The 24,166-nt window shown below is 42.7% G+C and overlaps 1 protein-coding gene and 1 pseudogene across 1 annotated transcript; one reads left to right on the top strand and one right to left on the bottom strand.

Annotated features, from left to right (window-relative positions):
• Positions 1-375: 375 nt before the first annotated feature.
• Positions 376-9,846, bottom strand: LOC120105345 (WD repeat-containing protein LWD1 pseudogene; annotated as a pseudogene).
• Positions 9,847-10,146: 300 nt separating this feature from the next.
• Positions 10,147-13,772, top strand: LOC120105346 (uncharacterized). Its single transcript, XM_089927900.1, has 2 exons — positions 10,147-10,974; positions 13,449-13,772. Exons 1-2 carry the CDS (start codon positions 10,147-10,149, stop codon positions 13,770-13,772), a joined length of 1,152 nt encoding a protein of 383 aa, XP_089784026.1.
• The last annotated feature ends 10,394 nt before the right edge of the window (positions 13,773-24,166 follow it).

The raw sequence follows: 24,166 nt of genomic DNA, 5'->3' as shown, positions 1-24,166 counted from the left end.
CACCCGGAAGCGTGGGTCAGACGTCGGGCAGGTGGGCGTGGGTCCGGTTTTTGCCGACGCTAAGAGAAAGCGTCGGTAAAAACAGGGATTTCCCGACGCTAATAAACGCGTCGGCAAAAACAACATTCGCCGACGCTTTAAAGTGTCAGGAAAGCCCAAACCAGTTTTGGGTTTTCGCCGACGCTTTAAAGCGTCGTTATAAACATTTTTTTTAAAAAAAATATTTTAAAAAATATTTTGAATCAGAGCCTCGATTCCTCCCCAATTTCCTCTCCGCCTCCTTCATCGCATCCCTCAGATCCCTCCGGCGAATCGATCGGCTCCGGAGCTTCAGATCCCGCCCCCTCGCGGCCATTTCCGGCGGGTGACGCTGGCCTAGTGGCGGTGGAGCTCGACGACGGGGAGGGTGGGGAAGCGGATGTCGAGGACGACGACCTTGGCGGAGTCCATGATGATGGTGGCCATGTAGCGGGGGTCTTGCTTGTTCCAGCCAAGGCGGACGAGGGGGGTGTTGGGGGGGTCGGCCGACTCGTAGATGATGGTGGAGTGCTCCTTATCGCGAAGGTTGAAGATGCGGACGGAGCCGTCGGCGGAGACGGAGGCGAAGACGCCGACGCCGCCCCAGGCGATGTCGTAGACCTCCTTGTCGTGGGCGATGAGCTGGGTGTCGACGGCCTCGCGCTCGATGTCCCAGATGGTGCAGGTGGTGTCGATGGACGAGGTGCCCACGCGGCGCGGCTCCCCCTCGTTCCAGTCGAAGGAGGTTAGGGGATCGCAGAACTCGGAGTTCCGGTTGCCGTTGAGGAGGGATCGGAGCTCAACACGCGACGACGAGGAGGACTTGGAGGAGGAGTTGTTCTTCTTGCTGTTGTCGTCACCGCCGCCTTCGTCATTCGACGATATGCGCTAGATGCGGAGGAAGTCGGCAGAGGTGGCGAGGAGATCGGGGCGGAGGCAGTCGCGGTCGGGGACGAACATGGTCTTGGTGGGGGGGGGTAGGGGTGCTCGAAGGAGAGGGCCACCAGGCCAGCGTCAACGCCATCGCCTGGGCGCCCCACAGCTCCTGCCACATCTGCCGGCCGGGGCTGGAGGGGGCGCTGACGTAGGGAGTGGAGCAGGAGCTGTCGACATCGTCTGAGGGGAAACACAGGGGGGAGAGGGGAGGGTCGAGGTGGTGTTCGCCATGGTTGGGTTCTGCGAGCTCGGGGCTCGGAGGGTCGCCATTGCGAAGGTTTTGGAGCTCCATTCTCTCTCTCTCTCTTTCTCTCTGTGGACTATAGCTTCTCGGAGAAGATATTATAGACGGAAAGGACGAAGGGGGAGGTGGGGCTCGTTGGACACGCAATAAATTTTGGGTCGTTGGCTTCCGACGACGCTTTTTAGCATCGTCTTAGGCCTGCGATTACACCAACACGTATTAGCGTCGTTTTTTTCCGACGCTTTTTACAAGCGTCGCCACATTTAGACGTTAGACCGAAAATTGCCGACGCTTGTAAAAAGCGTCGGCAAAAAAGCGTCGGTAAAACCGACTTTCCCTGTAGTGTCAGTATGATGATCTAACCTTCTTTTCTTTTTTCTTTTTATTTCTTTTTTTTTTTTGCTACATCGGCGACTCACATACACCATGTGTAAGTGTAGCCCATAAAGTCAGAAAGAAGCAGGAAATGCAAGGAAGATGGTACAAAGTCGTGTCCCTCGCAGATGACGTTACCGGAGTAGTGGGCCGCATAAAAAGCCACCCAATCCACAGCACAGTTGGCCTCCCTATACACAGTAGAGGCCCGGAAGGCAGTGCATTCACCTAAAAGACCACGAATATCATAGAGCAGCCGCATCCTCCAGGCAAACTGCTTGAGATTCTGAATGCCCTCAATCACCGTGGCGGCATCCCTCTCAAGAATAATGCAGCCCGCACCCAGCACTCGTCTTGCATAGGAGACGCCCTCCTAAGCAACTCTGACCTCGGCCCCGATAATAGTCTGGTCAAAGATGCGCCGGCCCCCGGCCACCACTAATCTAGCCTGTTGATCTCTGATGACAAATCCGGCTTCGCAGCATCCACCCGTTGTGACACTGCCGTCTAAGTTCACCTTCAGAAAACCAAGAGGTGGGGGCTCCTAGGAGATGAGAATAATCTTGGACGCCACATGAGTGGAGTGAGAGCCCCAGATTTTCCTAGCCAACCCAAGGGACGCCGACGCAGTGATGTTAAAGACCTCTGCCGCATGAAGTAAGGCCCTATCCACCACTACTCTTGGATGTGTACCTCTATCCTCGAAGAGATTCTATCTAGCCAGCAGTGATAAGTTAGATAAGCCGGTCCACTGCTTTTGCTGGTTGGACCTCCAAGAGGACTATGCTAAGAAGATTAGAAAATCCTCGACCGACGCCTATCCTCGGCACAAATCAGAAGAAGCTGAAGCACACTCCCAAATCTGAGCAGCACGTTGGCAATCGAATAGGACGTGGAGTATGGGCTCCTCTACCGCCTAGCAAACCCCACAATTTGGGGTGATGCTCACCCCCTCCGAGCCAGTACTTCCCAGGTGGACAGACAACTCCAGGCCATCTTCCAAACAAGCAGTGCCACCGAGGGTGAATATGTAGCCGCCAGATCTAACCTTTTTTTAAAAAAAATCAATATATTGATTGTTGCTAGAGCAAGACATGTCATACATCGAAAGCACTATTGTTTTCAATCAAAAAAAGAAGGCACCATTGCTCTAGATATCTTCAGTGCAGAAGAATTTAGTAGCATTACTCCTAACGTAGATGTCGTTGATATTGAAATTAGTAGAACTATTACAATCTCTTCCTTCTAGTTGATGTTGGGAAACTCTTTGCGAACTAAGAGAACCCAGTTTTGGAACTGGATTTTTAACATAAAGATATTCAATTTTTTATAGCAATAACATACGAGACACTCATAATACACTAATATTTCATGATTTTTTTCTCCAGAAATCTTTTCGTGGATGCATGGTTGCGTTTAGATACAATTTTAAAATTTTATTAATGAACCATCATCTGAAAAGAGTTTAAACATAATCTAGGTCTTCTAAAATAATTTCTGTTAAACAAGATGACCTTCCACTTCCTGCATAAATTAGCTTGCTGTCATGATCAGACTCATGACTCTTTTGTTAGAAGTATGCTCTAGAAGCTAATGTGGTTGACGTATATTTATAATCTGGAACATAAATTTGTACTTGACCCTTATTATTTATTAATAAGATTGGGCATTATTTCATTCATGTTTATATGTGTCCATGATTCGTCCAAAGAATTAATAAGATGATAATACATATTCTTAAGAGTTGAGAATTTGAGGCATGTGTCATTAGTGATTAATTCCTAAATACTCATGATTGATGGATCATCACGAGGATGGTGATCAATCTGACGAGATTAGTGCACAGATCACTTAGTCAGATGGATGAGTCTTGAATCCACGGTGTGGGGACACTGGAGGATTGTGCAAGTGCTTGTTAGAGAACAAATGTACTGAGCGTGACCAAAGCAAGTAGTCACATGGATGTCTATCCACTCGTCAATGACATACTTATGCTGCAGTTATATGTCTGGTCATTTGACCTACGGTGCCTTGGCTATTCACTGTGAGGTTGCTGTAGTTTGACGAGTACATACATATGGGCCTTAGCCATTCGGGTCCTTGTCGTACAAATTGGCTGTAGTAGGTTCACTTTAGGAATAAGAGTGCATCTAGAAGGGATCTATCGATCTAGATAGATTAGGAGTGATTCTATATGATTTATGAGATTGAGTTCGATTAAATTTCTGGCCATATATTTTGAAAAAAAGAGTTTTCCAAATCTCGAACTAGAGTCAAATAAATCTTGCATATGACAGACGATGGGGTTTGACGAGTTATCCATAACCTCCATCCTGTCGGGATCCATGATAGAGGAACTGTATCATATGCTAACTACACCTAGAGTTTCATACATTCCGTTCTACTGGATTGCCACTATATACTGTTAGGTGTCACTGGTGGATTGTGAGACTCGAAGGCATTTATCTGATGATCGGTAAACCTTGATGAGTAGAACTAAAATCGTTTCAGTCTACTGAAAGGAGTTTCAGTAATATTGAGATGAAAATCTCAATATATCTCACTACCAGACAGAATAGAACCTACGGAGTTACACACATTAGTGATTTTGATTAGTCAGATTATCGTATTGTGATTAGAAATCACAATTGGTGCCAATTATCAATATGATTGGTGATTGAATTAACTCACTAAGTGTTAGTGAGTTAAAGGAAGAAGAATTGAGTAGAATTGATTGTAATTGGATTGTAATTGGGCTGATTTGATGAGCCAAATCAAATTGGGTTCGACCCAAATTGAATTGGGCTCATGATTGGGTCAAATCATTAGATCCTGATTAGATCAGGATATATGCTTGGAATATGCCTTAAGTCGTGTTCACACCATGCGGACTCTAAGGTCCCATGGCATTGTAGGATAAATATGCCTTAAGTCGTGTTCACACCATGTGGACTCCAAAGTCCACATGGCACAGGATCACACATGGCATGCATCCAAAGGTGGGCGGCATGAAGAGGATTCTAATCCTCTTGATCAAGGCACCATGGACACTTGGCATTAATCCAAGGATGGACTAAACCCTAAATGCCTAGTATAAGAAGGAGGGAGGGGAGGCATGTGAGGGATGATTAGAGCTCTTCCTCCTCCACGCCAAGGCCCCTCTTCCTCTCCTTCTTCCTCTTCCACGACAGCAAGGAAGCCTCTCTTTCTCCTCTTCCAACACAAGCAAGCAAGGTAGAAGAAGAAGAAAGAGTTTCTTCTTCAAGGAGCAAGGATTGGTTGCTGTTCTTCTTTCTTTCTTCTATGACAATCAGGAGAGATCTCTGCAAGGAGCTAGCACTCCGGTGAGATCCTATTCTCTGATTTTCAGATCCTCATGTGGATACTTGAAGAGACCGGATACATGTGCGGCTATAAGGAGAACCTATACAACGATCATCAGATTGCGGCGAGCTTCTACCTACACAAAGATGAAGATGAGATCTTTACTTTTGATTTTTGTTTTTTGGTTTTGTAATCAATTTTTTAATCTTAATCTCCTCTCCCTTATGGATTCAAAGAGATCTTCTGGATTATTGAATCCGGAAAAAAATTTAAATTCAACGATCCGTGGCAAGTTCATGAGATGAACGATGCCCGTGCATGGTTTTCGTTGCGATCGTCGCATCGTGCATGGGGTAACTCAACAGTGGTATCAGAGCCACATTTTTGGGAGCATGATTAAGATTTAAAAGTTTGATTAAGTCATAATTAGATCTTATTTTTAATTTTAATGTTTGCTGAAATTTTCTGCATGCTGAAATTTCAGATTGCTGAAATTTTCAGCATGCAGATTTTATTTTCTTTAATCTTGCAATATTGTTTTTAGAATTGCAATGAGATTGCAATGTTTAAAATCAAGTATTGCATAATCTGAATTTCAGAGGATAGCATTATGAATTAAAAATACAGATCTGAAACTTTCATGCATGAGATACATGTGGTGATGATTAATAAATCGAACCCTTTTTGGTATCAAATTGTAAATACCCGTGATGTTCTGTAATGTCATGTAATCTTTAAATTTTAGATGCCTGCGCACATCTAATTTGATGTATTTGAGGGGCCTGTGTGTCTCATAAAAGGGTTGTAATATTAATTATTATTTCTGGGTTGTAATCTGTGATTGATGTACATCAACGGTTGATCGATGTACAATCATAAGATGCGTGGCACGATCTGAGTGAATGATGGCGATGGATCAAGGTATTGATCAGGATCGAATCAAGGATACTCTGGATTGGATCAAGAGTTGAAGATGATCTAACCGATTGACGTATATGCGTTTGTAATATGACCCAAACCAGATCCATGATCATCACCAGTTTAAATTTACAGCTTTTAATTATTGCTTTTGGCATTAATTGATATCTGCCTACAATGAGCTTTATATGCATGAGATGCGAATGTGAGCTGAGTGGGGTAGATTATTTATATTAGATGTAAACCCATGAGACCTCAAACCTCCTCAATCAGTCGAGAGTGAACAATACATTGAGCTAGCTATATTTGATTAATTGATCTAATTGGTGTCTAGAAAAGCATTAAATGTAGTTATTTAATTAGGATCCTACTCTCTGAGTGAGGGAAGCCTCTCACCTGCTTACCTGGCTAATTGATCGATTACCTCCTATGAAAAGCTCAAAGTTGGAATCACTAAGACTAGATTACCCAATATTAAGTTTATTGGTCTTCCACCATAGTATAGCTGCTAACGTCTTTCCGGCGTTGATTTGTCTTGGCTGGATACAGTGAGCAAGTTGCATCGGAGGACTAGACCTTTCTATATGACATGAGATGTTGTGGGGGTAAAGATGGGGTTGAGCCCAATAACTGTTAGGTAATGACCAAATGATGACTTTACTTCTACGGAAAATATGGCGGGTCTGACTTAACTAAGGAACAGGGCCAATAACTGTTAGGTGATGCCCTTATGACTTAGAGACTGATTGGCTGTAATTTGCTTATGAAGCACGTACAAGAGTTGTACACTCATCGTTTATGTGTCGCCAATAACTATTAGGTGAGGTGACATATCAATTGGTGGAACCGCAGCACCCCACTTGAAACTTAAAGTCGCAGGTTTTCATTTCTCTACTAGGGGTGTTAGGATCCCTCGCACGTTGCAGAAAATTCCAGAAAAATTCTGCGTGCAACGAAAGACATACACGAGATCCCGTTCATCGCATGAACTTATTTTTAAAATGATGTTCGTAGATAGATTAGGATTAAATTCTTTTTACATCATTAAGAAGATCATATCTTCACCTTGTGCGGGTAAATGATCACCGCAAACTGATGATCGTGGTATTTGATGGAGGTTCGATTGAAGCCGTACATGCGTTCGGCCTCTACAGATATCCACACGAGGTAGAGGACCAATCGAAGCTCTCGTACCTCCCCGAGATGCTAACTCCCTTGCAGAGATGGCTTTGGATGGCTGATAACCTCCCTTTGAATCAATTCTTGAAGGCCGAAGGGACAAGGAAGAAGAAGGTTGGTTCAATGGAAGAAGATCTAAAGGCCACGCAGCCTTTTCTTTTCCTTTGCGTTGGAACCAAAGAAGGGAGGAAGGAGGCCCACGCCACAAGCTTCTTTTTCCCTTCTTTCTTGCGGCTGAAAAGAGGAATGAGGAAGGGGGTTTGCTACCATGATAGCCAAGGAAAAACCATTGTGAAGAGGGGTCACACGCCTCCTCCTTTTGAATCCCTAGCGGATAGGGATGAGCTCCTAAATTTTAGGAGCTCATCCTTATCCCTTTTAATTCAAAGAGAGGAGGGGCGTACGCCCCTCCTTTTCTCTTCACGCAAGCAAGGCCCCTCCCTCTTCTCTCCTCCAATCCCACGCCCCACTTAATCATATTAAGTGGGGTGGGTTTAGCCACATAGATTGGAGCCCAATTCTTTTCTAAAAAGGATTAGGTGAACTCAATCTATCTTTCATTCAAATCCTAATCTAATTAGGATTTAATTGAACCATGACTCAATTGAATTCTTCAATCCTAATCCAATTAGAAGTCATTAGATTAATTAGATTAAATTAATTAGGACTTAAGAAATCCTAATCTAATTAGGACTTGTTAAAATTTCAGTCCTAACCAATTAGGACTCTAAAAATCCTACCTCAAATAGGACTCTAATTTAATTTGGAATCCTAATCCAATTAAGACTCTAAGAATCCTACTCCAACTAGGATTCATGTCTAATATGATCAAGTCCAATTAATTAAATCCAATCAATTATATTAAATTGCAATCTGATTGTAATGATTTCTTCTTCAACTTACTAACTCTTAGCGGATTAACCAATTATTAATCAAATTGATTATTTGTGATTTCTAATCACAATTCAACCATCGGATCGTTCAATACCTCTAATGTGTGTGATCCCATAGGTTCTATTCTGTCTTGTAGTGAGATATATTACGATTTCTATCACAATATCATTGAAAACTCCTTTCAATGGGTTGGAACAATTCAAACTCAACTCACCAGGGATCATCGACTATCAAGATGGTCTCTGTAAGTCTCACCATCCATCAGTGACACCTAGCAACATGTAGTGGCTACCCAGCAGAATAGAATGATGAACTTCTAGGTACAGTTATCATATGATACAGTCCTTCTATCGTAGATTCTTATAGAACGGAGGTCATGGATAACTCGTCAAACCTCGTCGTCTGTCATATGTCTAGATTTATTCGACTTAAGTTCGAAAGTAAAAAATTCTTTCTCCACAGTACGTACTGCCTCGGGCGAGGTCTTACGAACTCAGTCTCATAAATCACATAGGACCACTCCTCATCTATCAAGATCGATAGATTTCTTATAGGTGCATACCCTACTCCTACAGTGAACCTACTACAACCAATCTACACTAGAAGGACCCATATGTCTAAAGACCATGTATATGTGTAGTCAAACTACAATAACCTCACTATTGTTAACATCCCTCATATGCCATGAAAATTTCCAAATAATTTTCAGATTGCAGCGAAAAAACATATGCGGGATCCGTTCATCGCATAAACGTATTTTAAAATCTTTCGTTTGTAGATAGATTAGAATTAAATTATTTTAAACCATTTTAAAATCATTAAGAAGATCAGATCTTCACCTTGTATGGGTAGATGGTCTCCGCAAATCTGATTTACGTGGTATTTGATCAAGGCTCAGTGGAAGCCGCACACGCGTCCGGCCTCTACGGGTATCCACACGAAGTACTGACTCGATCGAAGCCTTTGGATCTCACCGGGGTGCTAGCTCCCTTGCAGAGATGGCTATGGATGGCTGATATCCTCCCTTTACTATCAACTCTTGAATGCCAAAAGGGAGGAGGTAGAAGAAGGATGGATCAAGGAACAAAAACAAAGCCCTTGCAGCCTTTTTCTTTTCTCATGCGCTAGACCCAAGAAAGAGGAAGAAGAAGGCGCCACCACCCTTTCTTTTTCTCCCTTTTCTCTTGCGGCTGGAAGGAGGAATGAAGGGAAGAGAGGTGCTGCCGAAATGCCCAAGAAAAGCATAAAAAATGCTGGCCGAAATCACCTCTCCCTTTTGAAATGCAAAGGGATAAAGATGAGCTCCTATTTTTTAGGAGCTCATCCTTATCTCTATTTTATGCCACCTAGGAGGGGCGTGCGCCCCTCCTTTTTCTCCCATGCATTGCTCAAAGAGACACTACAAGAAGAAGGAGCTTTTCCGACTTTTGTCTGCCGACGCTAAGTAGAAGCGTCGGTAATTTTTTTTGGAAGTCTGGCTTCTGCCGACGCTTATAAGCGTCGTCGCAACCCGTGGCTTGGGCCGACGCTTTTAAGCGTCGGCGGAAGCAAAAATCATTTTTTTTTAATTTTTTCCTCCCAACGACGCTTTAGAAAGCGTCGTCGGAGGCCATTATCCCCTCCTCCCTGCAAATTCCTCCCGATATTTTTCCTCCCAACGGCGCCCCCCTCCCCTTCTCTCTCCGCCGCTCGCCCCCTCCCCCTGCAAAGGTGGGAGATCATCTGCCACAATCACCACTGACTCTGCCGCTGCTCCGAAAGCCTAAAGTCATCAGCTGCAGTCTTCCTATTTCAGCGTTCTCGTCGCCACAATCTGGTTCAGCTGCAACGAAGAGCTTCAAGAAATGGAGAATTCCAGCACAAACAGCCCCACCCTGCTTTCCACTCCTTGGCTCGCCAGCGATCCACAAGTCTTGTGGTGAGGGGAGATCTTCTGCGCCATCAGATGAGTTCGACATTCTTAGAAGTCCCGGCATGAAGCTGCCTGAAAATGGAGTTCCTCTGCAAGTGTAAGGACTCTGAAGAGCTTGATCCTCGAGCGGAAGAAAACTTCAAATGCGGGGTATTGTGCTTGTTTTTGCCCGCTTTCTCCAAGAAGAAACAAGTAGAAGCTAGCCGAGATGAGCAAGGAGAGCAGAGAAGCACCGTGTCAATCCCTCCCCTCTCCCGATCCCTCAAACCCCCTCCCTTACAAATCTCTTTTTATCAATATTGGCTCTTCTATCTTATCTCTCTTCTTGCTTTGCCGGATTCTTATCATGGCGTCCATCGTCGACGATGACTCCACCCTCGACCTGATCCGCGAGCATCTCCTCGGAGACCTACCCCTCTCCCCTCTTCCCCCGCCCTCCGCCCCCCACGGCATCGCCGTCTCCGACTACCTTGACACCACCCAGCCCTTCTCTGGCAGCGGCCGCATCGATCCCTACGGAGTGCTGGAAGCTTACCGCTTCGCCGAGCCGGTCGACCCCATGATCCGGTTCGGCGGCGACTCGCAGCAGGCCTCCGACCTCTGCCTCCCGTCGCTCACCATCTCCCTACCCCCGGTCCGAAAGTTCGAGATCGAGTGGACGGAGGCGGCAGCAGCCGTAGGGCCGGCGGAGCACAACGACGGGCGGCGGTACCGGGGGGTGCGGCAGCGGCCGTGGGGCAAGTTCGCGGCGGAGATCCGGGATCCCAACCGGCGGGGATCCAGGATATGGCTCGGGACTTTCGACACCGCCGTCGAGGCCGCGAAGGCCTACGACCGCGCCGCTTTCCAGATGCGCGGCTGCAAGGCAATCCTCAACTTCCCCAACGAGATCGGCAGCTCCGGCCGCTGCATCCCGCCCCCTCCACCGCCGCTCGCGACGGCGGGGAAGAGGAAGAGGGCGCCGGCCGCGGCGGAGGAGGCGAAGGAAGGTGAGATGAGGCCGATCAAGAAGGAGAGGTCTCCGGAGATGGAGGAGTCGGCGGAGGAGAATATTCCGTCGGTTTGCCCCTTGACGCCGTCGATTTGGAACGGGCGTGCAGCGAGGAGTTCCTCTGCAACGAGGAAACCGTTCTTTTTTCTTTTTTTTTTACAGGGGACAGCAAGGTTTTCTTGGGTATTTTTATATTTTTTTTTTCATAAAAACAATTTATGACGACGCTTTAAAGCGTCGCTAATTGAAGCTTTAGCGACGCTTAAAAGCGTCGCTAAAAATAACCTTTAGCGATGCTTTTCAAACGCGTCAGTAATTTTTTTTCCACTCCGACATAGCCGACGCTTTGGTGACGCTTTTAAAAGCGTCGGGAAGAAAATTACCGACGCTTATAAGCGTCGGTAAAAGCCTCAAAAAGCGTCGCCAAAGCTCCTTTTTCTTGTAGTGAGAGGGGCATATTCCCCTCCCTCTTATCCATTTAAATCTGCCACTTAATCAAATTAATGGGTGATTTAATTTGGGTCTAGTGCATGAGTCCAATCCTAGTCAAAATAGGACTTGTATGAACCCATTTCAATTTCCTCCTTATCCTAATCTATTTAGGATTTAATTGAACCATGACTCTATTGAACTCTTCAATCCTAATCCAATTAGGAGTCATTTAATTAATTAGATTAAAATTAAAATTAATTAGGACTTGAGAAAATTTCAATCTAATTAGGACTTGTTCAAATTTCAGCCCTAAGATAATTAGAACTTTAGAAATCCTATTCCAAGTAGGACTCTAATTTAATTTGAAATCCTAATCCAATTAGGACTTCATGAATCCCACTCCAAGTAGGACTCATGATCAAGTCCAATTAATTAAATCCAATTAATTAAATTAAATTGCAATCTGATTGCAATTATTCCTTCTTCTAACCACTAACTCTTAGCGGGTTTTCAATTTATCAATCTAATTGATCATATGTGATTCTTAATCACAATTCAACCATCGGATCGGTCAATACTTCTAATGTGTGTGACCCCATAGGTTCTATTCTGACTAGTAGTGAGATATATTGCAATCTCTATCACAATATCATTGAAAACTCCTTTCAATGAGTTGAAACAATTCCAACTCAACTCATCAGGAATTATCGACCATCGAGATGATCCCTGTGAGTCTCACCATCCACCAGTGACACCTAGCAGTATGTAGTGGCTACCCAGCAGAATAGAATGATGAACCTCTAGGTGCAGTTATCGTATGATACAGTCCTTCTATCGTGGATCCCTACAGACCGGAGGTCATGGATAACTCGTCAAACCCCGTTGTCTGTCATATGTCTAGATTTATTCGACTTGAGTTCGATAGTGGAAAACTCTTTCTCCACTTTATATTACTGCCCTGGCCAAGGTCTTAGAACTCAGTCTAATAAATCATATAGGATCACTTCTCATCTATCAAGGTCGATAGATTCCATGTAAGTGCATACCCTACTCCTACAGTGAACCTATTGCAGCCAATCTACACAACAAGGACCCATATGACTAGAGACCATGTATATGTGCAGTCAAACTACAATAACCTCACTGTGAATAGCCGAAGCACCGCAGGTCAAAGGACCAGTCACACTACTGCAACATCAAGCAAGTCACTGACGACTGGATAGACATCCAAGTGATTTCTTGTCTTGGTCACGCTCAGTACCCTTGTTCTCTAACAAGCACCTGCACTATCACTTCAGTGTCCTTACACTGTGGACTCGAATCTCGTCCATCCATAAGGAAAGTGATCTGTGCACTGATCGGATCGATCACCGTCCTCGTAATGATCCATTGATCAAGAGCATTTAGAAATTAATCACCAATGATACATGGCTCAAATTCTCAACTCTTGAGAATATGTATCATCATCTTATTAATTCCTTGGACGATTCATAGACACATAAACAATATGAATGAAAAGAATGCCCATTTATTATTCAATAATAATAAAGTCAAGTACAAATTTATGTCCTAGAATTAATAATGTGTCCGCCAGATTGGCTTCTAGGGCATACATCTAACAACTGTGAGTAGTTGAAGCACCGCAGGTCAAAGGACCAGTCACACTACTGCAACATCAAGCAAGTCACTGACGAGTGGATAGACATCCAAGTGACTTCTTGTTTGGTCACGCTCAGTACCTTTGTTCTCTAACAAGCACCTGCACTATCACTTCAGTATCCATACACTATGGACTCGAGTCTCGTCCATCCATAAGGAATGCGATCTGTGCACTGATCTCATCGGATCGATCACTGTCCTCGTGATGATCCATCGATCAGGAGCATTTAAAAATTAATCACCAATGATACATGGTTCAAATTCTCAACTCTTGAGAATATGCATCATCATCTTATTAATTTCTTGGACGATTCATAGACACATACACAATATGAATAAAAAAGAATGCCCATTTATTAATCAATAATAATAAAGTCAAGTACAAAACTATGTTCCAAAATTAATAATGTATCAGCCAGATTGGCTTCTAGGGCATATATCTAACAAGAAGAGTGTGAGAGATCCGAGGAAATAGTGGGAGAATTTTTCCTATTTGTTCTTAAAAGACCCAAAAAATAAATTAATGTCAAGTACAAAATTCTAATTAGAATCTTTACTCTCTGCAGATAGTAATGGCTACTTCCAACCCATTAACTCGAATCCTAGAAAACAACAAATTGACCGGATTTAATTATAAAGATTGGCTCCACAACTTAAAGATTGTTTTAAGTTGCGAAAATATAGCTTATGTTCTTGACCATGAACTTCCTGTGTTACCAGCCCGTCCAACCAATGACCAGCGTGAGACGTATACTAAATGGTTGGATGATGACAATAAAGTTAGGTGCTATATTCTAGCATCCATGTCTAACGAATTGCAATGCCAGTATGAAAGCATGAAGACTGCCAAGGACATGTTAGATCACCCGCAAGAGTTGTATGGTGAATAGAGTCGCACAACGAGGTTTGAAGTGCCCAAGCGGCTCTTCAAAGCCAAGATGCGCGAGGGGTAGTCTGTCTATGACCATGGTTTGACCATGATCAAGGATCTTGAAGAGCTTGAGAAGCTCGGCATGACCATGCATAAGAATTTGCAAACGGATTTGATCCTGAAATCCTACCATCTTTATATGGGCAGTTTATTGTAAACTACCATATAAATAAAATTAAATGTACCAAACTTGAATTCTTAAATATGTTGGTAACAACTGAGGAAGACTTGAAAGGTTGAAGGAGCACAGTTCTCGCTGCCGAGCTGGCTTCTACTTCCAAGAGAAAGTCTACTGGAAAGAAGAAGAAGCCTGCAAAGAAGCAGAAGACCGAGAAGAAGCCGAAGAAGAAAGTTCCTAAGAAAAAGGCCGAACCTAAGAGAAAGTGTTTCCATTGCAACGAAGACGGCCATTGGACAAGGAACTATTCTATCTACATGGAGTGTATAAAGAGCAATAAGGGGACACACCTTCTGAAGGTATGTCAGATCTGCTTATTATTAAAACAAATCTAACGATTTCTTCTACTTCCAGTTGGGTTATAGATTCTGGTTCTAGTACTCACTTGTGCACTACCATGCAGGATTTAAAGAAAAGTAGGAGGCTTACGGAAGGTACGGTAATCCTGCGGATTGACAATGGAGCAAGAGTTGCTGCTGTTGCTGTAGGCACCTATCCTCTGTAATTACCGTCAGGATTTAGTTTGATACATAGGGACTGTTATTTTGTATCTGTTGCTAGCAGAAATTTGATTTCTGCATCTTGTTTAGTACAAAAAGATTTTGAATTCAATTTCAATAAAGACTACTATTCCATTTATTTAAGCAATAAATTGGTTGCACGTGGTTTCATGATTGATAGTCTCTATCACTTACATATAGATGTATCAGTGAATGTATCTGAGCAGACAGTGAGTACTATAGGATCCAAAAGATCAATAGATGAGATAAATCAAAGGTATTTATAGCACCTCAGACTTAGTCATATAGAAGAAGACAGACTTAACAAATTGGAGAAACATGGACTTTTGGGCTCATTGACGTCTAAGTCATATCTAATTTGTGAATCCTGCCTTCAAGAAAATATGGCCAAATTATCTTTTGTTAGACATAGGAAAAGGTCCACTGAGATACTTGTCCTAGTACACACTGATGTGTGTGGCCCATTCGATGTGCAGGCTAGGGGTCAATTTTTCTACTTTATTATTTTCACCGATGATTTCTTACGGTATGGTTATATCTATCTTACGAGAGAAAAATCTGAAGCATTTGAAAAGTTTAAAAAATTCAGATATCAAGTAGAAAAACAGACAGAAAAACTCATTAAGATTCTTCGATCAGATCGAGCAGGTAAATACCTTAGTAGAGAATTTTGCGATTATCTCATAGAAAATGGTATAGTTTCACAATGGACACCTCCTGGTACGCCTCAACTCAACGGAATGTCAGAGAGAAGGAATCAGACCCTATTGGATATGGTCAGGTCCATGATGAGCTTCACTGACTTACCCTTATTTCTGTGGGGAGATGCTATACTTACAGCTATTTATATATTGAATAGAGTTCCCTCTAAGTCCGTTCCTACCACACCGTATGAGATATGGCATGGTAAAAAATTGAGTTTTAGTTCTCTCAAGATTTGAAGATATCCGGCCCAAGTCAAGCGACAGCAGGCAGCCAAGTTAGAGGCTAAGACAATTGGTGCTCGTTTCATTGGATATCCTAAAGAGTTGTTAGGATACAATTTCTACATCTCAGAGGATCACAAAGTGTTTGTGAGCCGGGATGCTATCTTCTTGGAAAAACAGTTTATCCTTGATAGGGGCAGTGGAAGAAATATTGAGCTCAAAGAGAAAGTCTCTGAAGAGCAACGAGCCACTGTGCCTATAGAACCTATTCATATCGAGCCAGTACATGTAGAACCTACTTCACCTCGTAGATCTAGTAGGATCTTCCGTCCTCCTGAAAGGTACTTAGGTATACTTACAGAGAAAGTAGAGGAAGTGTTCCTCATAGAAAATAAGAATCATTGTAAGGATCCTAATACCTACAATGAGACGATGTTAGACATCGATTCCGAGAAATGGCTGGAAGCGATGAAGTCAGAGATAGACTCCATGCATTCCAACCAAGTCTGGACCTTAGTAGATCCACCAGAAGGTATAGTACCTATTGGGTGTAAATGGATCTATGAGAGAAAATTAAGTTTGGATAGAAAGATAGAGACCTATAAGGCAAGGCTAGTGGTGAAAGATTATAGTCAGCGTGAAGGCATTGACTATCTAAAAACCTTCTCACCTGTACCCATGCTGAAGTCCATTCAAATGTTGCTTACTATTGTAGCATATCATGATTATAAGATATGGCAGATTGATGTGAAAACTACATTCATAAATGAATATCTTGAGGAAGATATCTATATGAAGCGGCCTTTTGGTTTCACTTCCAGTGATGGTTATCACAAGATTTGCAAGCTGCAAAGATTCATCTATGGACTAAAGCAAGCATCTCGGAGTTGGAATACTTGTTTCAATGATGTAATCAAATCATTTGATTTCATTAAAAACGAAGAGAAACCAAGTGTGTACAAGAAGGCCAGTGGGAGGGCTATAGTATTCCTCGTATTGTACGTGGATGATATCGTCCTAATTGGGAATGATATTCACATGCTCACATCGGTCAAGTTATGGTTGTCTAAGGAGTTCTCCATGAAAAACCTAAGAGAAGCATCCTATATTTTGAGGATTAAAGTCTATAGAGATAGATCTATGAGGATGCTTGGACTATTACAGAGAATGTACATAGAGAGAGTGCTGAAGAGGTTCGGCATGGAAAACTCTAAGAGGAGATTGTTACCCCTTAGGCATGGGATAAATCTCTCCAAGAAGATATGCCCCAATATATCTGAAGAGATTCAGCGCATTAGCAAGATTCCTTATGTTTCGGCTATAGGGAGCCTCATGTATGCCATACTGTGTACTCGACCTGATATAGCACATGCTCTGAGTGTTACGAGCAGATATCAGTCGAATCTAGACGAGGAGCACTAGATAGCTATGAAAAATATCCTTAAGTACTTAAAAAGGACTAAGGATATATTTTTGGTCTTTGAGGAAGGATCTGAGTTAAAGATAGAAGGATACACTGATTTAGATTTTATGACTAATCCTGATGACAGAAAGTCTACATCAAGATATGTATTCTTATGTAATGGAGGATCGATAAATTGGAAGAGTTCCAAACAACCGATTATTGCAGATTCTACCATGGAAGTCGAGTACATTGCCGCATCAGAAGCTACAAAGAAAGTATTCTGGTACAAGAAGTTTGTCGAGGAGCTAGGTGTCATGTCATCAGATGCCATAACACTTTACTGCGATAACAATGGCGCCATAGCATTGGCTAAGGAGCCGAGGTCTCACCAGAAGTCCAAACACATCGAGCGACGATTTCATCTGATACGCGACTACCTCGAAAAGAAGTATGTAGGGGTGCAGAGAGTAGACTCCACAGACAACGTGGCGGACCCATTTACAAAGCAGCTGAGTGAGCAGAAGACTGATGCCCATATTGAGAAAATGGGGCTTAGATACATGTCTGATTGGCTTTAGTGCAAGTGGGATATTGTTAGAAGTATGCCCTTGAAGCTAATGTGGCTGATGCATATTTGTAATCTAGGACATAAATTTATACTTGACCCTAATTATTTATTAATAAGATTGAACATTATTTTCATTTATATTTGTATGTGTCTTTGAATCGTCCAAGAAATTAATAAGATGATGACATATATTCTCAAGAATTAAGAATTTGAGGCATGTGTCATTAGTGATTAATTCCTAAATGCTCCTGATCGATGGATCATCACGAGGACGGTGATCGATCCGACGAGATTAGTGTACGAATCACTTAGTCAGATGGATAAGTCTTGAGTCCATGATGTGGGGACGCTAGAGTGATTGTACAAGTGCTTGTTAGAGAACAAGGATACTGAGCGTGACCAAAGCAAATAGTCACATGGATGTCTATCCACTCGTCAATGACATACTTATGCTGCAGTTGTATAATTGGTCCTTTGACTTGCGGTGCCTTGGCTATTCACTGTGAGGTTGCTTTAGTTTGATAAGTACATACACATAAGCCCTAGCCATTCGGGTCCTTGTTGTACAGATTGACTGCAATAGGTTCACTGTAGGAATAGGAGTGCATCTAGAAGGGATCTATCGACCTTGATAGATTAGGAGTGATTCTATGTGATTTATGAGACTGAGTTCGATTAAATTTCTGGTCATGTATTTTGGAAAAGGAGTTTTCCAAATCTCGAATTAGAGTCAAATAAATTTTGCATATGACAGACGATGGGGTTTGACGAGTTATCCATAACCTCCGTCCTGTCGGCATCCACGATAGAGATAGTGTATCATATGCTAATTGTATCTAGAGGTTCATACATTCCATTCTACTGGGTTGCCTCTACATACTACTAGGTGTCATTGGTAGATTGTGAGACTCGAAGGCATTTATCTGATGATCGGTAAATCCTGTTGAGTAGAACTGAAATCGTTTCAGTCCACTAAAAGGAGTTTTAGTGATATTGAGATGGAAACTTAATATATCTCACTACCAGACAGAATAGAACCTACGAGGTGTGGGAGACCGAACGGATCTGATCCCAATCTTCAGAAGAAGATGACCGCCTCAAACCACAGCACCTGGAGACTTTCCTTCGCTGCTAGAGGCGTGGATCACTGGTTCTTTGATGGTAGAGGAGAACAAGAGCCAAGCGTAAATAGGCTCTTCTTCCTTATGGCCTAGGGTTCTTAGGGACGGTGGCTTATGTGCATGAGAGGAAGAGAAGAGAAGAGAATAGGGTTTTCAGGGAGAAAGGAGTATCCTCTGATTTCATTCCATCCATATACAATATACATGAGTGTATATATACATGGTTAATCATGACCCAAATCCAAAAACTTTTCTAGGCTAAACCACATGAGAAAGCACTCAACCCAAGCCCATGTACACCCATGACTTGCATGCTCTCTCTCCCTTTGAGCCTAAACCTAGCCCAATAATAGTTAGTCACCTCAAGACCCAAGTACTTGGAGTCTCAAGCAGGTAGAAGACCAAATTCCGTCTCTACCTAAATCTGAAACAGACCAGGGGTCGACTCTTTAACAGCATGAGTTGACCCTTGCTCTTCAGGAGTCGACTCTTTAACAGCATGAGTCGATCCTTACTCTTCAGGAGTCGACTCTTTAACAGCATGAGTCGACCCTTTCTCTTCAGGAGTCGACTCATGAACAGCATGAGTCGACCCTTACACTGTTGCCACTGCAGTTTCTTGCATTTCTTGCTTTGGATGCACTACATTTGTGCCCACATGGGGTCACACACATTAGAGAATTTGATTAGTCAGATTGTCGTATTGTGATTTAGAATCACAATTGGCATCAATTATCAATATTATTGATGATTGAATTAACCCATTAAGTGTTATTGAGTTAAAGAAAGAAGAATTGAGTGGCATTGATTGCAGTTGGACTGCAATTGGGCTGATTTGATGAGCCAAATCAAATTGGGTTCGACCCAAATTGAATTGGGCTCATGATTGGGTCAAATCATTAGACCCTGATTAGATCAGGGTATATTCTTGGAATATGCCTTAAGTCGTTTTCACACCATACGAACTCTAAAGTCCACATGGCATTGTAGGATAAATATGCCTTAAGTCGTGTTCACACCATGCGAACTCCAAAGTCCACATGGCACAGGATCACACATGGCATGCATCCAAGGGTGGGCGGCATGAAGAGGATTCTAATCCTCTTGATCAAGGCACCATGGACACTTGGCATTAATCCAAGGATGGACTAAACCCTAAACGCCTAGTATAAGAAGGAGGGAGAGGAGGCGTGTGAGGGATGATTAAAGTTCTTCCTCCTCCATGCTAAGTGTTGGGATCCCTCGCACACTTCAGAAAAATTCTGAACGCAGCGGAAGGCATGCGCGAGATCCCGTTCATTGCATGAACTGATTTTAAAACTGATGTTCGTAGATAGATTAGGATTAAATTCTTTTTACATCATTAAGAAGATCAGATCTTCAACTTGTGCGGATAGATGATCGCCGCAAACTGATGATCGTGGTATTTGATGAAGGTTCGATTGAAGCCGCACACGCGTCCGGCCTTTACAGGTATCCATACGAGGCAGAGAACCGATCGAAGCCTTTGAATCTCCCCGGAGTGCTAGCTCCTTTGCAGAGAAAACTTTTGATGGCTGATAACCTCCTTTTGAATCAACTCTTGAATGCCTAAGGGAGGAGGAAGAAGAAGGATGGTTCAATAAAGAAGAACAAAAAGTCCTTTGCAGCATTTTGTTTTCTTTTGCGTTGGAATCAAAGAAAGGGAGGAAGGAGGCCACGCCACAAGCTTTTTCTTCCTTTTTCTCTTGCAGCTGAAAGGAGGAAGAGGGGAGGACTTTGCTACCGTATTTTTCAAAGGGAAAAAGCATGAGAGGAGGGGTCACACGCCCTCCTCTTTGAAGCCCTTGCGGATTGGGATAAGCTCCTAAATTTTAGGAGCTCATTCTTATCCCCACGTTTCCAAGAGAGGAGGGGCATACGCCCCTCCTTTTCTCTTCACGCAAATGCAAAGGAGGGGCGTACGCCCCTCCTTCCTATCCTCCCTTAAGTCAGCCCCCACTTAATCAAATTAAGTGAGAGGGTTGGGTCGAATGCTAGGGGTCTAATCCTCTTCCAAAGAGGATTAGGTGCACACCTATTTCTTTTCCTTTCAAATCCTAATCCAATTAGGATTCAATTGAACCATGACTCAATTGAACTCTTCAATTCTAATCCAATTAGAAGTCATTAGATTAATTAGATTAAAACTAATTATGACTTAAGAACTCCTAATCTAATTTGGACTTATTAAATTTCAGTCCTAATCTAATTAGGACTTTAGAAATCCTACTCCAAGTAGGATTCTAATTTAATATGATCAAGTCCAATTAATTTAAATCCAATTGATTTAATTAAATTACAATCTAATTGCAATTATTCATTCTTCAACTCACTAACTCTTAGTGGGTTACACTAATTATCAATCAAATTGATAATTATGAATTATTTATGATTCCTAATTATAATTCAACCATCGGATCGGTCAATACCTCTAATGTGTGTCAGTGTGTGAACCCATAGGTTCTATTCTATCTAGTAGTGAGATATATTGCAATCTCTATCACAATATCATTAAAAACTTCTTTCAATGGGTTGGAATAATTTCAACTCAACTCACCAGGGATCATCGATCATCAAGATAATCTCTGTAAGTCTCACCATCCACCAGTGACACCTAGCAGCATGTAGTGGCTACCCAGCAGAATAGAATGATAAACTTCTAGGTGCAGTTATCGTATGATACAATTCTTCTATCATGGATCCCTACAGGACGAGGGTCATGGATAACTCGTCAAACCCCATCATCTGTCATATGTCAAGATTTATTCGACTTAAGTTCGAGAAGTGGAAAACTCTTTTTTTACTATACATACTGCCCCGACCGAGGTCTTACGAACTTAGTCTTATAAATTATATAGGATCACTCCTTATCTACCAAGATCGATAGATTCCATATAGGTGCATGCCCTACTCCTACAGTGAACCTACTGTAGCCAATCTACACCACAAGGACCCATATGACTAGAAACCATGTATATGTGCAGTCAAACTACAGTAACCTCACTGCGAATAGCCGAAGCACCGTAGGTCAAAAGACTAGTCACACTACTGCAACATCAAGCAAGTCACTGACGAGTGGATAGATATCCAAGTGACTTCTTGTTTGGTCATGCTCGGTACCCTTATTTTCTAACAAGTACCTGCTGTATGGCTTCAGTGTCCCTACACTATGGACTCGAGTCTCGTCCATCCATAAGGAAAGCGATCTATGCATTGATCTTATCGGATCGATCACCATCCTTGTGATGATCCATCGATCAGGAGCGTTTAAGAATTAATCACCAATAATACATGGCTTAAATTCTCAACTCTTGAGAATATGCATCATCATCTTATTAGTTCTTTGGACGATTCATAGACATATAAATAATATGAATGAAAAAGATATCCTTTTATTATTCAATAATAATAAAGTTAAGTAGAAAACTATGTCCTAGAATTAATAATGCATCAGCCAAATTAGCTTCTAGGGCATACATCTAACACTAAGGCTCCTCTTCCTCTCCTTCTACCTCTTCCACGACAGCAAGGAAGCCTCTTCTTCTTCAAAGAGCAAGGATTGGTTGCTGTTGTTCTTCCTTTCTTCTACGACAATCAAGAGAGATTTCTGCAAGGAGCTAGCACCCCAGTGAGATCCTATTCTCTGATTTTCAGATTCTTGTGTAGATACTTGAAGAGGCCGGACACGTGTGCGGCTACAAGGAGAACCTATACAATGATCATCAGATTGCGGCGAACTTCTACCCACACAAAGGTGAAGATAAGATCTTTACTTCTGATTTTTGTTTTTTAGTTTTATAATTAAGTTTTTAATTTTAATCTCCTCTCCCTTATGGATTCAAAGAGATCTTCTGGATTATTGAATCTAGAAATTTTTTTAAATTCAACGATCCATAAAAGTTAATGAGATGAACGGCGCTCGTGCGTGATTTCCGCTGCAATCGTCGCATAGCGCATAGGGTAACTCAACATCTTTGTCATAATAATTTATAATCATCATCGATTCTTCGTCATTAGAGTCAGTCTGACTGGATGCAATTTAAGGCGCTGAGGACGGCCCGTCCCTCCTCCAACATTAGTCGTACCTTCGCAGGTAGCAAACGATCGTCCAATTTCACATTCAAATAGGCCACTTATCCACCATCTTCGACGTTATTAACTGCATCAAACTCACCACCAACTGCATCAGCAGCATCGGATGATGATGGAGACGAATTCTCCAAGATGTATCCGATATGACTGGACTCGATTGAAGATTTTGCGTGCAGACCTCCACATACCAAGTTTGGCAAGCACAGCATCCAAGCACTACCACTACAAGAAACTTGGATATTAGCGACTCTTATTTGCCGATGCTTATTCCAAGCGTCGGCAAAAAAATTTTCCCGTCAACATAACGACGCTTAAAAGCGTCGTCGAACTTTTAACGACGCTTTTTTGCGTCGTTAAATAACGACGCTTTTAGCGTCGTTAAATAACGACGCTTAAAAGCGTCATCAAAAGCGTCGTCGGAATCTAAAAAATCACCTCATTTTAGTCCCACATCGGCAGATCTGGGAAAAAAAACTGTTTATATAGCCAAACCCAACCCTTCCGCACAGATGGAATAAAGGTACTGATCGAGGGGGTTGTTTGTATTTTTGAAGGGAGGAGAAGATGCAGACCGCAATTGGTAATTTTTTTGGCAAATGGTAATTCGCGACGCTTTAAAGCGTCGGTAAAGCGCGACGCTTAAAAGCGTCGCTAAATTGGAATTAGCGACGCTTTTAAAAGCGTCGGAAAATATTTTTTCCACTGTAGCATAGGCGACGCTTTACCGACGCTTTGGAAAGCGTCGGGATGGTTTCTAACGACGCTTAAAAGCGTCGCTAATAGCCAAAAAAAGCGTCGCTAATGTCCAAGTTTCTTGTAGTGTATCCCTCATGCATATGGTCGAACCCTAACACCAGCACCCACAGGCTACAGGGGGGCCATGCAGCGACTGGAAGTCTTGGACGATGGGCTACGCTTTTTGCGCCATGGCAACTTCCGAAACATAATTCCTTAGTTGGCCCTGGGTCTCATCGAATCCTTAGGTCCAAGCTGGATCTGACCCAAAAATCTAGCAGAAAGTCATTAAAACTCAAAGCACCAACAGCGAAACGGATTAGTACTTTAAAGGGAGAGAGAAAGAGAGAGAGGAGAACTCAATGGATTCCCGAGTCTCCTCGTTCAAAACTCCTACACCTACAAGAGAGCCACTGGGAATCAACCATAGGCACGGTAGCTGAAAGGTCTATTACTGACTGGCATAAAGATAACAGTTTCCGTAAACATAGCAGTAGTAAGTAAGTTTGTCCACGTTATTCTGTTACATCTGCGCATCACTCCTGCGCTTCATTATTCTTGTTTTTTGATTACCAGATTGGCTCATCAATCAGAAGTCATAACTACCATATCCATCCGTCAGCTGCAGCCTCCAGCGCCGAACCCAATCAGTCCCCTGGCAACATCATAAACAATGTCGTACGTCCGCTGCTGCATGTTGCCAATGATGGAGATCGAGCTCGGATCGCTGTTTCCAGCAAACGCTAGACATGCTTGCGAGATGCTCGCAATATATAGTATGCCCGA

Source organism: Phoenix dactylifera, chromosome 2, assembly GCF_051530095.1.
Source record: "Phoenix dactylifera cultivar Ajwa chromosome 2, Ajwa_hap1_PhDact_Kaust_v1.1, whole genome shotgun sequence".
Classification (NCBI taxonomy): domain Eukaryota; kingdom Viridiplantae; phylum Streptophyta; class Magnoliopsida; order Arecales; family Arecaceae; genus Phoenix; species Phoenix dactylifera.
The sequence above is the reverse complement of the archived record's forward strand: the minus strand, read 5'-3'. Positions and strand labels throughout refer to the sequence as shown.

Excerpts from the sequence above, each read along its gene's own strand:
- LOC120105346 (XM_089927900.1), top strand. The coding sequence starts at position 10,147 with ATGGCGTCCATCGTCGACGATGACTCCACCCTCGACCTGATCCGCGAG. Across the intron at positions 10,975-13,448 it reads GGACAGCAAGGTTTTCTTGG|ATAGTAATGGCTACTTCCAA; the intron begins GTATTTTTATAT and ends TACTCTCTGCAG.